Source organism: Schistocerca nitens, chromosome 8 (assembly GCF_023898315.1).
Source record: "Schistocerca nitens isolate TAMUIC-IGC-003100 chromosome 8, iqSchNite1.1, whole genome shotgun sequence".
In the NCBI taxonomy this organism is placed as follows: domain Eukaryota; kingdom Metazoa; phylum Arthropoda; class Insecta; order Orthoptera; family Acrididae; genus Schistocerca; species Schistocerca nitens.
In genome coordinates this window covers 471936131-471952247 of record NC_064621.1, presented here as the reverse complement: position 1 = coordinate 471952247, position 16117 = coordinate 471936131, and the positions used below count along the sequence as shown (strand labels likewise).

The window sequence follows — 16117 nt, the reverse complement described above, 5'->3', positions numbered from 1 at the left end:
CGCCATTGTATATTGAAATAAATGTGTTAAAGACAGCGCTAGATATTGCGTAAGATTTTTTCGTTTGAGTTAATTTAAATATTGGTTCTTTCCAATTCATTCGGTATTTAATTTCATTCTTAGTGAGTTTGAGATAATTTTAGAGAATGGTTTTTCATTTAGAAGGACTTTTAGTTTTTGATTTTTGTTTGTAGGTATGAATTCCTCTATTCCCATTAATATATAAGACTTAAAGCGGGTTTTGGGGGTAGACATGATGGCAACCATTCGATTTTAGCAAATGTCTGGTCTTCTTGCTGATTACGTTCGATGTCGTGACTACGGCGAACATATGGGCCTGATAAGTGTGTCTGCTCGTAGTACTCATGATTTATTAATATGGAGGCGTAGCAAGGATCGACTATGGCGCTCAATTACACGAGGAATATGGTTTGAGAAATCGAAGCTGGCCTTGAGGGGTATAATAGAAATTATATACTGTTGTGTTTGATATAACCTGTGTGGTTGTGTGTGCATGAATGTCGTGTGAGTGAGCATACCATTTTAGACTGGTATTCGTTTTGTAGGGAAGTTTGTGGGGAATATATAGAGTAAAGAGGGCCTTGGGGGCGGGGGAGGGGGGAGGGGGGGGTTACATACTCGAACAACAGGGGGGGGGGGGAGGAGACATGTGATGGGATTATGGGTTTGGTGGGCTGTAATTTCAGATCCATAATGTGATGATGTAGCTTTTAAAGTCTAATCGAACGAAGAAAGTTTTGGTGAAATTAATTGAAGATCATGTGGCACAGGGTTCTGTAGTTATTTCCAATAGTTTTACTTCATATAAGGATTTGGGGAACAGGGATTTTCAGCATCTTGTCGTCAATCATAAGGTTCTTGGTCAGTCATAAAATCTGTGGTAAGGAGGGGGAAACGACGCATTTCGACACTACAGAGCCGTTTAGATGAATATTCATGGAGGCGTAGTGTACCCGATACATACCGCTCGTTTGTTTCCTTAAACGTGTTGGGCAAATGTATCCTCCAAAATTTGTTAGTTAATTTCAAGTTGGGATGGGGAGGGAGGGGGGGGGAATAACTGATAATTAAGGAGAAGGGTGGGTTTGGTCGGGATGATTAAAATATTGATTTGGATTTTTTGTGGTTGCTCCATCATTCTTCATTTTCTTATGTCAGGTAATTTCCTTCTGTGCATATTTCTTTAATTATTTTACTTCATTTAGTAGATGTGAACTTCAGGGTTTATATATTTGTACGTATGTGTGTATGTATTCTTTTGTGAAGTTGTGTTTCTTTTTATGTGGGTGTGTGATTCTTCTTGACGTCTTTGAAGACGAGCTTTGGTTTCTTGCGGAGGAGTTTGCGTACGGTAAGTTTAGTCTTTTATTTTTATGTTGTGCTGAATTTGTCTATTTTCTTGTATTTCTTTGTCGTATTATATTGTTCTGCGTTAAGTATGGGTTAGTCAGCTGCAGTACAGAATACAAATACTGCAGTTGCCATAGGTCAAACGGATATCAACTGCGTTTTTTAAAATAGGAACCTTCATTTTTTATTACATATTCGTGTAGTACGTAAAGAAATATGAATGTTTTAGTTGGACCACTTTTTTCGATTTGTGATAGATGGCGCTGTAATAGTCACAAACATATGGCTCAATTTCAGACGAACAGTTGGGAACAGGTAGGTTTTTTAAATTAAAATACAGAACGTAGGTACGTTTGAACATTTTATTTCGGTTGTTCCAATGTGATACATGTACCTTTGTGAACTTATCATTTCTGAGAACGCATCCCGTTACAGCGTGATTACCTGTAAATACCACATTAATGCAATAAATACTCAAAATGATGTCCGTCAATCTCAATGCATTTGGAAATACGTGTAACGACATTCCTCTCAACAGCGAGTAGTTCGCCTTCCGTAATGTTCGCACATGCATTGACAATGCGCTGGCGCATGTTGTCAGGCGTTGTCGGCGGATCACGATAGCAAATATTCTTCAACTTCCCCACAGAAAGAAATCCGGGGACGTCAGATCCGGTGAACGTGCGGGCCATGGTATGGTGCTTCGACGACCAATCCACGTGTCATGAAATATGCTATTCAATACCGCTTCAACCGCACGCGAGCTATGTGCCGGACATCCATCATGTTGGAAGTACGTCGCCATTCTGTCATGCAGTGAAACATGTTGTAGTAACATCGATAGAACATTACGTAGGAAATCAGCATACATTTCACCATTTAGATTGCCATCGATAAAATGGGGACCAATTATCCTTCCTCCCATAATGCCGCACCATACATTAACCCACCAAGGTTGCTGATGTTCCACTTGTCGCAGCCATCGTGGATTTTCCGTTGCCCAATAGTGCATGTTATGCCGGTTTACGTTACCGCTGTTGGTGAAGGACGCTTCGTCGCTAAATAGAAGGCGTGCAAAATATCTGTCATCATCGCGTAATTTCTCTTGTGCCCAGTGGCAGAACTGTACACGACGTTCAAAGTCGTCGCCATGCAATTCCTGGTGCACAGAAATATGGTACGGGTGCAATCGATGTTGATGTAGCATTCTCAACACCGACGTTTTTGAGATTCCCGATTCTCGCGCAATTTGTCTGCTACTGATGTGCGGATTAGCCGCGACAGCAGCTAAAACACCTACTTGGGCATCCTGATTTGTTGCAGGTCGTGGTTGACGTTTCACATGTGGCTGAACACTTCCTGTTTCCTTAAATAACGTAACTATCCGGTGACCTGTCCGGATACTTGGATGATGTCGACCAGGACACCGAGCAGCATACATAGCACACGCTCGTTGGGCATTTTGATCACAATATCCATACATCAACACGAGATCGGCCTTTTCCGCGATTGGTAAACAGTCCATTTTAACACGGGTAATCTATCACGAAGCAAGTACCGTCCGCACTGGCAAAATGTTACGTGATACCACGTAGTTATACGTTTGTGACTATTACAGCGCCATCTATCACAAAGCGAAAAAAGTGGTCCAACTAAAACATTCATATTTATTTACGTACAACACGATTATGTAATAAGAAAATTGGGGGTTCCTATTTTAAAAAACGCAGTCGATATCCGTTTGACCTATGGGAGCGCCGTCTAGCGGGTCAACCATAGCTCCATCTGGTTTCTCCCTTCAAGCTAGACGAGTTTCCTTCTTTGTAGTTTTTTCGTTTGATGCTATTTCGTGAGATACTTGGCCGGGTCACTATCAATGTACCACCCTATCTCCAGCACCTGTTTTCTCTCTGCTGCATTCCTTTGTTTATGAACACTCGTCTTTTCTGTTAAATCTGAGTAATAACTCATCTCTTGCAAATTCTGACGTCATTGGTCAAAGCCACCGGGTTGTATCCCGTCTCTCAGTAGTCCCCAATTTCGTTACACCTTGTATGCAATGTAGCGCGTCCCTGCTGTGGGTACATAAGCACCGACCTGTAGGCAAGGGATTACTGTGCTATTTCTTTCATTCCGACGTGCATGTGAGACGTTAAATATGACGACGTTATTATAAAATGCGACCAAACAAAAGCAATGTGCTGTTATCTTTTCCTTGGCTGCCGGTGGACATACACGAGTTGACATCCAAAGGAGAATGATGAATGAAGATCTGTTATTCTTCTTCCTGGCCACCAGAGGACAACCACCAACAGATAACCAACAGAGAATGAAGAATGTCTATGGGGCAAGATATCTGTCCAAAACCAGCGTTGTCAAGTGGTGAATCAGATTCCGTGCTGGTCGCAATTCGACACAAGACGCTGATCGATCTGGGAGGCCAACTCAAGTGGGAGACACTCGAGCGCCCGCCCTATAGTTCTACTCTCTCCCCATGTGATTATCACGCCCTCGGTCCCTCAAGAAAGGCCTTAAAAGGTCGACGATTCCTGTTGGACGAGGATGCGTAGCAGGTAGTAACGGACTTCTTCATGCAGCAGGACATTGACGTTTACTAAACGGTTATCTTCAATCTGGTGTGTCGGTGGGATGGTTGTTTCAATGCTCACGGCGATTTTGCCTGATCGGCGTATCGATTCTGGGCTGTACGGCCTTCGAACGGAAACTTTTTGGTTTCCCCTTATACATTTTCACTGTTATGCAATCATACTTCATAGTCAGGCGTGACATTTTGGTTTATTACTTCTACTGCCGACTCTGTTCTCAACACAGTTTGCAGACAACATTCACATGTACCACTGTAACAATATACGACACATAATTCGGGAAATATGACGTCATACATATTGAAATGCATGAAAAAGTAGCTTTTACTTAAAATGAAGAGCAAATTATCCAGATTATACTCATCCAGTGTTTCATAATGGGAGCACTTCGCGACTTCTAACACACTTTAAGCACAATTTCAAAACTTCCTTAAATTTTCTCGCTTACATGCTTCAAGTCAAACACATTAATTCATCTGTAATCAACGTTTGAAACAGTTTTACACATAAGAATTCGATTATTTTACAGAATCTGGGGTTTACTGATATACACTTGAAGCACAAAACTCACTGAGAGAAAAGGGACCACTGTGCGCTGAAAGCCAGTTATGCAGGAATGCGGCTCAAACCATCCATCGGGAACTCCCAGCCAACAACGCAGCACTGTTGCAACCGCACATTGTAAACAATGTAAACGGGCGTACTCTGTCAACTGAACTTAGTAAAAGTGATGTATCATGTACAGGCCCGCACACAGGATTAATTTGGAGGGGGGGGTGACTTTTTGTATTATAATATAAATACAGATTCGAATAAACCTTTTAATCGATCACACAGTCGGACAAGAATTGATTTGCTGTTTTCATTTGCCTTAAATGATATACAAACTCATCACTAACTCACATTTCCGCAAAACTACTACATGAATGTTTATTTAATTTACAGCATGGTTACTGAAGTATCAGTCTAACACACAATGGAGAGCCAAAGAAACTTGTACAGCTGCCTAATATCACGTAGGGCCCCCGCAAGCAGGCAGAAGTGCCGAAACACGACATGGCATGGACTCAACTAATGTCTGAAGTAGTGCTGGAGGAAACTGAAACCATGAATCCTGCAGGGCTGTCCGTAAATTCGTAAGCGTACGAGGGGGTAGAAATCTCTTCTGAACAGCACGTTGCAAGGCATCCCAGATATGCTCAATAATGTTCATGTCTGGGGAATCTGGTGACCAGCGGAAAGGTTTAAATTCGGAAGAGTGTTCCTGAAGCCAGTCTATAGCAATTATGGACGTGTGGGGTGACGCATTGTCCTGTTGGAATTGCCCAGGTCCGTCGGAACGCACAATAGACATAAATGGATTCACGCGATCAGACAGGATGCTTACGTATGTGTCACCTGTCAGAGTCGTATCTAGACGTATCATGAGTCCCGTATCATTACAGCTGCACAAGTCCCACACCATTACAGAGCCTCCACCAGCTTGAACAGTTCCCTGGTGACATGCAGGGTCCATGGATTAATGAGGGTGTCTCCATACCCGTACACATCCATCCTCTTGATACAGTTTGAAACGAGACTCGTCCGACCAGGCAACATGTTTCCAGTCATCAACAGTCCAATGTCGGTGTTGACGGGCCCAGGCGAGGCGTAAAGCTTTGTGTCGTGCAGTCATCAAGGGGACACGAGCGGGCCTTCGGCTCCAAAAGCCCATACTGATGATGTTTCGTTGAATGGTTCGCATGCTGACAGTTTCTGATGGCCCAGCACTGAAATCTACAGCAATTTGCGGAATGGTTGCACTTCTGTTACGTCGAACGATTCTCTTCAGTCGCCGTAGGCCCCGTTCTTGCAGGGTCTTTTTATGGCCGCAGGGATGTCGGAGATTTGATGTTTTACCGGATTTCTAATATTCATGGTACACTCTTGAAATGTCCGTACGGGAAAATCCCCACTTCATCAATACCTCGGAGATGCTGTGTCTCATCGATCGTGCGCCGAGTATAACGCCACGGTCAAACTCACTTAAATCTTCATAACCCGCCATTTTAGCAGCAATAACCGATTTGACAACTGCGCTAGGCACTCTTTGTCATATATAGGCTTTGCCGACCGCAGCGCAGTATTCTGCCTATTTACATATCTCTGTATTTGAATACGCAAGCCCATAACAGTTTTTTACTTATTTATACGTCAAGTTTCATAGGTCCAAATTGAGGAGCAAATCTCCAAGGTCATGGAACGTGTCAGTACATGAAATTACAACATAAAAGTAATAACAGATAACAATAAAATGTTTATGAACCCAAAAAAAGTCAAGCCTTAAGTTTCAGTAAACAGAGTCAACAATATAATATAAGAATCAGCTTAATTTTTGAAGGAACTCCTCAACAGAATAGAAGGAGTGACCCCTGAGGAAAGTCTGCAGTTTCAATTTGAAAACGCGTGGATTATTGCTAAGATTTTTGAATTCTTGTGGTAGCTTATTGAAAATGGATGCAGCAGTATATTGCACACCTTTCTGCAGAAGAGTTAAGCAAGTTCGATCCAAATGCAGGTTGGATTTCTGCTGAGTATTAACTGAGTGAAAGCTGCTTATTCTTTGGAATAAGCTGATATTGTTAACAAGAAATGACAGTAAAGAATATATATATTGAGAGGCCAACGTCAAAATACCCAGACTAGTGAACAGGGGTCGACAAGAGGTTTGCGAACTTAACACCACATATTGCCCGATCCGCCGCTTTCTGAGCTAAAAATATCCTTTTAGAATGCGAAGAGTTACCCTAAAATATAATACCATACGACATAAGCGAATGAAAATAAGCAAAGTAGACAAACTTTCGCGTCGAACGACCACTTACTTCAGATATCGTTTGAATAGTAAAAATGGCACCATTAAGTCTTTGAACAAGATCCTGAACATGTGCTTTCCACGACAGTTTACTATCTATCTGAACACCTAGAAATCTGAACTGTTCAGTTTCACTAATCATATGCCCATTTTGTGAAATTAAAACGTCGGGTTTCGTTGAATTATGTGTTAGAAACTGTAAAAACTGAGTCTTATGTGATTTAGCGTTAGTTTATTTTCTAAAAGCCATGAACTTATGTCACGAACTGCACTGTTTGAAACCGAGCTAATGTTGCACACAACATCCTTTACTACCAACCTAGCGTCATCTGCAAACGGAAATATTTTAGAGTTACCTGTAATGCTAGAGGGCATGTCGTTTATATAAATAAGGGAACATGAATAGCCCCAACACTGATCCCTGGGGCACCTCCCCCCCCTCCCCCGTTATTTCTTCGGCGCTTCAGTGCAATAAGCAATAGAAAGGCAAATATTTCGAAAAATTCTAAGAAAATACTAGAAGTTAACAAAGTAAAATCAGGTCATCTTGGGGATCGAGAGAAACTGTCAGTTTTAGCAACAGGGTTCATATTAGTATGGCGGTTAATGGACAGGTGTGCCAATCTATTCAGCCTCTATTCTTCCAGTATCGAGCGCAAGTAAGTTTTCCGTCGACACAGGCAGCTAATACTTCTCTTTCTCTCTCTCTCTCTCTGTCTCTTTCTCTCGTACACTGCAGCCGCTTGCGGTCCACTCAGACTGTCCACGCGTCTGCAGGCCTCAGTCCTGCACATAATAGAAAGAATCTGGAGCAGGCTGGTTTGGGTTGGCCAGCGCTGAACTGGAGAGTAACTTGCTGCTCTGTGGCCCGTTATTGCATTTTTACAAAGCTCCATAGTCCACGGCGATAGCTGTACTCGAGTTGTGACCAATGGCAACTGACTCTGGCAACGTCGATTTTCCCCGGTGTCGATACTGACGGTACGCTTTAGTCCAGGCAAAGTGAAAGGACCGACGTCCTGGCCATAGACGGGTCATTTGGCCCCGACTGACTGCCGAGTCTTCCTCAGCCAGTGGATTAATCGAGATGCGGTATTCAGGGGCGTAGCGCAACGGTCTCCCGGCCGTTGTCGGCTTAGCAGACTCATACCGCAGCTACTAGACATAGTGGCATGTTATAAATCTCAGTGCCCGCAAAGCCTCGGAGTTTAAGCCCCTACCGTCAACAGTCACGCTGACAGGCTGTACGAGATCTGACGACATCACAGTCTCGTGAAAATGTGAACTATTCGGGGTTGACATAGAGCAATCTCTTCGTTCTAATACGTCAGCTACGCAATTTTATCACTCATTAATTTATGTAATGACTCCACAGCCCCAAGCTTGTGGTATATCGTTGAGTTGATGTGTTACTTAGGATGCATACTTTTTCAAAATGATATTACTAATATCATAATTGCAATGAATTCTCGTGTGGGGTGTTTCTCGGTATCTCACTGTTTCAAGAATTACTGAGTTACGAGTTCACCTTGGAATCGGCAGTTCCTGCTGCAGACTGTGAGTACAATACTTTCAGAAGCATAGGATTTTATGGGAACCATCAATTCTCTAAATCAACGTCATCAGCCTAATGACGTCTTCTTCGACGAAGCGTTAAAGACTAATCTCCTTTCCTTACTTCCAACTTGATTCTCACTGTGTACTGCGTACGCCCATGCAAATTAGTCCCAAACTTCTGGTTCGAACCTTTCACATCTACATCTACATTCGTACTGCGCAAGCCACCTTATGCTGTGTGACCGAAGCTACTTGTGTGTACCACTGCGTATTTCCCCCTTTCCCGTTCCAGTAGCGAATGATCGCACAGCAAGATCGATTGTTGTTAAGCCTCCCTATGAGCTCACGTCTGTCTAATTTTACTTTCGTGGTATGCTCCCGAGATGTACGTGGGAGGAAGTAATATATTGGTCCGCTCCTCTAGGAACGTACGCACTCAGACTTTTAACAGTATACCACTCCTTGATCCACAATGCCTCTCTAGTAGCATCAGCCACTGGAAATGGATGGCAGCTGACTGATCCTTTCGCTATTACGAAACTCTGACTTACCACGCTGCTCGTCTTTCGATATTCTCCGGTGCCTCTATCAATCGTATCTAGCAGCGGTCACAGACTGAGCAGCAATACTCAAGTATCGGTCGAACGAGAGTTTTGCAAATGTTTGTGTGAATTGTTATGGGACGAAACTGCTGAGGTCATCGGTTCCTAGACTTACACACTACTTAAACCAACTTACGCTACGAACAACACACACACACACGCACGAACACACACACACAGACACACACACACACACACACACACACACACACACACACACACAGGCCCGAGGGAGGACTCGAACTTCCGGCGGGAGGGGCCGCGCGAGGGTTTTGCAAGCTACCTCCTTCGTGTGTGGACTACTTGAAAATTCCTCCCAATTAATCTCAATATGTGATGTGCCGTTCCCACGATTAGTTTGAGTGGTAGTTACATTTTAAATCGCTCCGTTCGCATACTCCTAGATGTGTAATGGATTTCACTGCTACTAGAAACTGCTCGACAATCGTGCAATCATGCAGTTACAAGTGCTTGCTGCTTCTTAATGAGCAATACGTCACGTTTGTTATGATCTGGGTCAACTGCCCGTCCCCACCCCAAGCGTAAATCCTCTGCATTTCGCTGCAATTTACTAACTCTAAGATTTGTCTATAAACAACAGCGTCGACCGCTAACAGCTTCACGGGCCTTTGCCGTTATCCATTAAGTTATATACATGTACTGTGGACAGCAACGGTACTGTAAGACGTCCTAGGGACACACCCTAAATTAATTTTACATCTTTAAGAATGACATTCTGAGTTCTATTTGCTAGAAAATCTTAATTCAGTCACAAAACTGATGTGACATACCGTACTTTGTTCGTTGTGCAACACTACAGAACTGCGTCAAACGCCTTCCAGAAGTTAATGAGCACGGCCTCAACCTGGGCTTCAGTAACTACTGCCTTTCCCGGCGGGGTCAGGGATTTTCTCTGCCTCGTGATGGCTGGGTGTTGTGTGCTGTCCTTAGGTTAGTTAGGTTTAAGTAGTTCTAAGTTCTAGGGGACTTATGACCACAGCAGTTGAGTCCCATAGTGCTCAGAGCCATTTGAACCATTTTGAACTACTGCCTCTTGAGTCTCGTGGGTGCATAGAGTGAGGTGGGTTTCACACGATCGTTGTTTTCGGAACCCATTTGGATTCCTAGAGAAGAGATTTTCGGTCTCCAGAAAGGCCATAAGACGCAAGCATAAAGCGCTATCCAATGTTTTACAATATGATGGTGTCGGTGATATATGCCTACAGCTGTGCACGTCTGTTTGACGACCCTTCTTTAAAACGGGAATGACGTTCAGTCTGATGAAACCCTTCGTTCTTCCAACGACCTGTGGTAGACAGCTTCTAAGTCGACTAATTTCTTTCGCATACTCTGTGTAGAATCGCATACTCTACCTGGCCAGAAGTATGCGGACACCCCTTTGTAATGCGGAATTGACCACTAGATGTCACGAGTGGCGGACGCACCAGAATAAATGGAGTAGGGGGGTTTTCTGTTGTCGCTTAAGAAGTAGTAACAGCAGAATGGGTCTGTAGGAGAGCTCAGCGACTTCGAATCTGGACTAATCATTATATATCACTTGAATGTACGCCACCGTAGCTGAGTGGATGGCGCACTGGCTTGTCATGCCAGGCGGCCCATGTTCGATTCCCGGCTGGGTTGGAGATTTTCTCCACTCAGGGACTGGGTTTTTGTGTCGTCTTCGCCATCATCGTTTCATCCTCATCCACGTGCAAGTCGCCGAAGTGGCTTCACCTCAAAAGACTTGCATCAGGGGAACGGTTCTACCTGCCGGGAGGCCCTCCGTACACGCCATTTCATTTTCATCTCTTGAATAAGAAATCCATCTGGGACATTTCAGTCATTCTAAAGCTGGTGATGTGACCGTGAAGCAGAAACACAGCAAAACCAAGTCCAGGCTGATCTCATGTACTGCCGAACAGTGAGTGTCGAGCATTGTGAAGGTTGGTTGTAAAGCGGAAGGAGTCACTAGGGGCTCCAAATTGCTACCGGCACTCCAGATAGTACAACGACTGTGCGGACGAAATTAAAAAGAATGGAGTACGATGGTCGAGGAGTTCCTCGTAACCTACATACACATTTCTGTAGCCAATGCTGAGCCACGTTTGAGATGGTATAAACAGCGACGTCGCTGGACGGTAGATGTCTGGAAACGAGTGAACTTGTGATTTGGAGTGAGGTGTCAAGGTATATCCTGTGGTAATCCAGTGGAAGGGTGTAGGTTTGGCGATTGCCTGGAGAACGTTACCTATCAGCATGTGTAGTGCCAACTGTGAAGTACGGAGGAGGTGGTGTTACACTGTAGAGATGTTTCTCGTGGTTACGATGACGTTTCCTTATTGCGTTTAAGAAAACACTAAATGGGGAAGGATTTTGACACATTTTACAGCATTGTGCACTACATACAGTAGAAGAACAGTTCGATGAATATCACAGCTTCTAGCAACATGACAATGCACAATGTCCTAAAGGAGCTTCTGTGAAGCAATAGTTTGCGGACAATAACATTGCTGAAATGTACTGGCCTGTTCAGAGTCCACACCTGAATCTAATGGAACACCTTTGGGATGAGTCAGAAAGTCGACTTTGCTGCAGATTCCGGCGTTGTGCATCGCAATCTTCTCTGGTTCCGTTTCTCGAGAAAGAATGGGGTTCCATTCCTCCACAGACATTCAGCCACATCACTGAAACTAACTCAGCAGAATTCAAGCCGTCATAATGGCTGCACTCCTTGTTAGTATCCACTAATAGGTGTCTGGCTACTTGTGATTAGATAGTGTAGATGTCCCAACAGGTCCAGTCGGCTTTGCTCTGTTCAGCGGTCTGGCACACTTACAGCGATGTAAGCCTCACTTACCCCTTATGCTTTCAACCTCCTCTGGCGTGAAGCTGGGCAGTCTGGAGCGCGGTCTACCCTCTGCTATGCTGTTTGCGTCCACCCTCTCGCGCACCACGGCAGGGTAGTCACCAGAGGAGCTGAAGATTGGGTGCGCGAACAGCCCCAGCTGAAAACCAGGAGTCCTGCTCAGCGATAAGCGCAACTTGGAAGCAACACTCGTACAGCAAGAGAAACAGTGGTATCTAAAAGAAGACAAAATTATATTGCCACTTTCCCAGCTCTCCTCTGGTGGTAAAACCTAAATTTTCACTGACAGAAATGTCACGTTTATTAAAACGTGCCGAATTATTGCGTCCCACTCGAATAAATTTCTTGGAGAAATTCAGTGTTTCCTCCCCATCAACAAAGGACATCACCAGAGGGGAGAGGGGAGAGCAGACGAGTTCCTGTAAGCAATTAATAAATGTGAAGGAAATCAGTTACCATCCTCAAACGCTTCAGTGTGACATTCTCTTCAAAATGATAAATGGTCTTCCAGCTGAGTTAATCCAGTCCAGTACACAGTTTTAACCTGTGCAGGTATCAAATAAGCCTGCACTCCGTGCAGAGCGAACATTCATACTGGAAACAGCCCCCAGACTATGACCAAGCCGTTTCTCTGAGATGACCTTTCTACCAAAGAGTGCTAGTCCCACCAAGTATGCAACAGAACTGTGAAGTTTGGAAAGAAGGAGATGGTATGCAGCAGAACTGTGAAGTTTGGAAAAAAGGAGATGAGGTACTGTCAGAAATAAACCAGTGCGGGGAGAGTCGACAGTCGTGCCTAGATAGCTCAGTCAATAGAGCATTTACACGGGAAATGCTAACGTCCTGAATGCTGTCAGGACCATGTGCTCCGCTTACAGTCTTTAGCCTTTGGTCCTTCTGCGTACAAACTCATCATTGCTATTGAAAGGGATGCGTAGCAGCACGGTCTCTGCGTGTTTATTCAGACGTACCTACAGGGTTTCAGAAGACGACTGTCCGAAAACTTAAAGACAAACAGAAAACAGACACACAACCGTGGATAGAGCATCTGTACAAGTTTTTAAGGGACGTCAAACGGGCCGACTTGGAGCAGGAGAGGCATCACAGGACATTTTAATTTCCAGTGTCTATACTTTTACAAATAAATTCATAAAACTTTGTCAGCATCACCAGGAAGGATTCAGGATTCACACTCATTGCAGTGGAAGTTCGAAAACATAACAAAATAAATTTTTTTGCGTGTGAAAATTCATCATTTTTTCACTTACTAATGGCTGCTATAGGTACACTTTTCTTCATAAGTTAGAGAGATTCTTCGATGAATTTTGCACAACATACATACCATACTTACAGGTGCATGAAACTCTAGAATTTATTTAATTTATGAAAAAACGAATGAGCTGTTGTATTTTAAACTTCATGTTTAGAAAAAACACAAATTTTGTAGTTAATTGCCTCATTTTTACCACAGTTTTTAACAGATTTGGAAAATTCTAGAGTTTCATACACCTTTAAGTATTATTTATGAAGAAAAGTGTACCTATAGCAACAAATGCTGCCACTAGTAAGTGAAAAAAATGATGAAATTTCATATGTAAAAAAATTATTTCGTTATGTTTTACAACTTCCACTGCTAAGAGCGTGAATTCTGAATCCTTCCTGGTCATGCTGACAAAGTTTTATAAATTTATTTGTAAAAGTATGGACAGTGGAAATTGAAATGTGCTGTGGTGCCACTCCTGCTCCAAGTCGGCCCGTTTGACGTCCTACCCCCCCCCCCCCCCCCCCAACAACATACTTTACGGGTGCTCAATATTATCAGTGTTTGTGTCGTGAGAAGCGTCAGTATGTGTGTACAAATCCTGAAGTCACTGTTGCTGCAGAGCAACGGACACCGAGGGAAGCCTGTTTTTGAATCCGTTCGAACGTTCACGTTCTAATTCGACGCTACAATACGCAGACGCTTCTTCTACATGTTCTGACACGCCTGCCCCCTAGTGGTGCGCTCTGAAACTGTTCACGGCGCGTGTTACGAGCAGAAAGTAATAGATACTCTAGTCACTTAAGTGTCATTCTTTTAAATGTCTTGTGGCTTTTTCGCGGTCATCTTCTGAAACTATAGAGATACTTATGAATAATGTTTTATAATCTGGCTTTCCATAGCGTCGCTGGATGACGTTCCCGAATATTGCTCCTTATCTTCAATGTATTCCTCATGACACCCCCCACAACTCTTCAGAGCTTGCCATGATTGTTTTGTTACACCCTGCATATCGTAAACAGTAACAGTCTAACGATTTCTCCCGATTAAAAACGGAGTTAGTAAGTCTTTAGTCCACTCACAGAGCTTCTCAGGAATCCCGTAAGCTCATTATGTGATCCCGCACGAAATTTTCACTGTGCACCGGAGTGTGCGCTAATGTGAAACTTCCTGACAGATTAAAACCAGACCGAGACTGGGGACCTTTGCCTTTCGCGAACTTTTTTTCCCTAGACCTCTTCTACTTCAGGCGTCGGCCCCTAACACCCCTACTATCCCCAAAAACCTATCTAGCCTACATACAAAAACAATAGCTAGTGCCACCGCCACTTTCACCCTAAAAGCTAACTAGGACGGATGTTTGCCACCACTTCAGGCTCCACCCACGAACAGAACCGAAATACGCCTTTTATCGTTTTGTTAAAAAAAGAGGGATAAAAGAAAGGGTACAATACTTCTATTATATTTTATCTGCTCCATTTTTATTTATTTTTTATTTATTTATTTTTTAAAAATCTTCTTCCGGGGGTTTCCACAGCAAGCAGACGGTGGGATGTCCAGGTCCTCTTCTCCTTGAGCGAGGGTGAAACACCCTGTAATTACAGTTGATATCCTTCAACAGTCCATCCTATGTTATATCTTCACTCACTTCTCACACCCGGTACATTCTAATGGTCTGGAAAGTGCGTAAACAACGACCCCAAGTAATTCGCGACACCTTGCGCCCTAAAACCGTGTAGCTGCTCGTTAAATAGTGCCAAAAATCTAACAACTCTGTAACGCTCTCACTAAAAAAGTATGACAACGGCACACCTTTAACCCATACCGTGCTGTTATGACAAGTAGTAGGGTAGCAAATGACGTCGGGTTGGATCAGTTTGGTGGTCCCTACGGACTGAGGCCTCCGTCGCAGCAACAATGACAACATGCGACGTGTGAGGACCCAGCAGTCGGCAGCCGTATCACAAACGGAACGTTGCATGTCGACAGCGGCGCATTTGGGGCAGGGAGGGTCCTCGGCCAGACACAAAGTGTATAAACGTTGTCGGATGGAGACTTTTTCAGTCGTTATCACATACCACAGCGCCCTCACCGCGGTGGGGAGGAAAGGTGAGTGTATGTTACTCCATTCCCGCTTCCAGCCAACGGCCGGATGTCAGCGCCCAATCACATTACCAGGCAGTGTCCGTTGAAAGTAGCGGTAGAAGTCCTTGGTTCTAGGAGCCCGCTTGGTCGGTAGGACATCCAACAGGTAACTCATGCTGACCAGATAGCTATGAATGTGACACAATGGTGGCGCGATATGTCCATTCCAGACCGAGATGCGTACTGGGGTCCTTTCGCTGACAAGTGCTCTACGACTGAGCTATCCAAGCACGACTCGGGACCCGTGCTCACAACTTGACTTACGCCTACACCTCGTCTCCTACCTTCCAAACTTCACAGAAGCTCTCCTACGGTACTGGCGGAAATAAAGCTGTGAGTTAGAATCGTAAGTCTTGCTTGGGTAGCTCAGTCGATAGAACACGTGCCTGCGAAAGGAAACATCCTCCAGGCTGTGGCTAAGTCATGTGTCCGTAATATCCTTTCTTCCAGAAACGCTAGTCTTGCAAGTTTCTCAGGAGAGCTTCTGTGAAGTTTGGAAGGTAGGAACTAGGTACTGGTGGAAGTAAAGCTGTGAGGACGGGTCGTGAGTCGTGTTTGGGTAAGTCAGTCGGTAGAACACTTCCCCGTGAAAGGCAAAGATCCCGAGATTGAGTTTCGGTCCGGCATACGGTTTTAATCTGCCAGGACGTTTCACTATGTGGTCATTGGTTGGCAGTGAACAACTGTATCGAACGCTTTCGGACAAGATACCAACTTGAGCGCCACTATCCACTGCGTTCTGTATCTCGTGATGTAAGTGGGTGACCTGAGTTGCACAAGATCGTTATTTCCAGAATTTATGTTAAAGCCTACAGAGGAGATTCCAAACACATTATGATACGTGAGCATAAAAAG

General features: G+C 44.1%; 1 protein-coding gene across 1 annotated transcript in view; it reads right to left on the bottom strand.

Moving 5' to 3' along the window:
• The window catches only part of LOC126199252 (myrosinase 1-like), a 146327-nt gene that overhangs the window by 43056 nt on the left and 87154 nt on the right, over window positions 1-16117 (bottom strand). The window contains exon 7 of the mRNA XM_049936048.1: window positions 11848-11995. Within this exon, the coding sequence (XP_049792005.1) occupies window positions 11848-11995 (148 nt within the window). The remainder of the gene's footprint in view (window positions 1-11847; window positions 11996-16117) is intronic.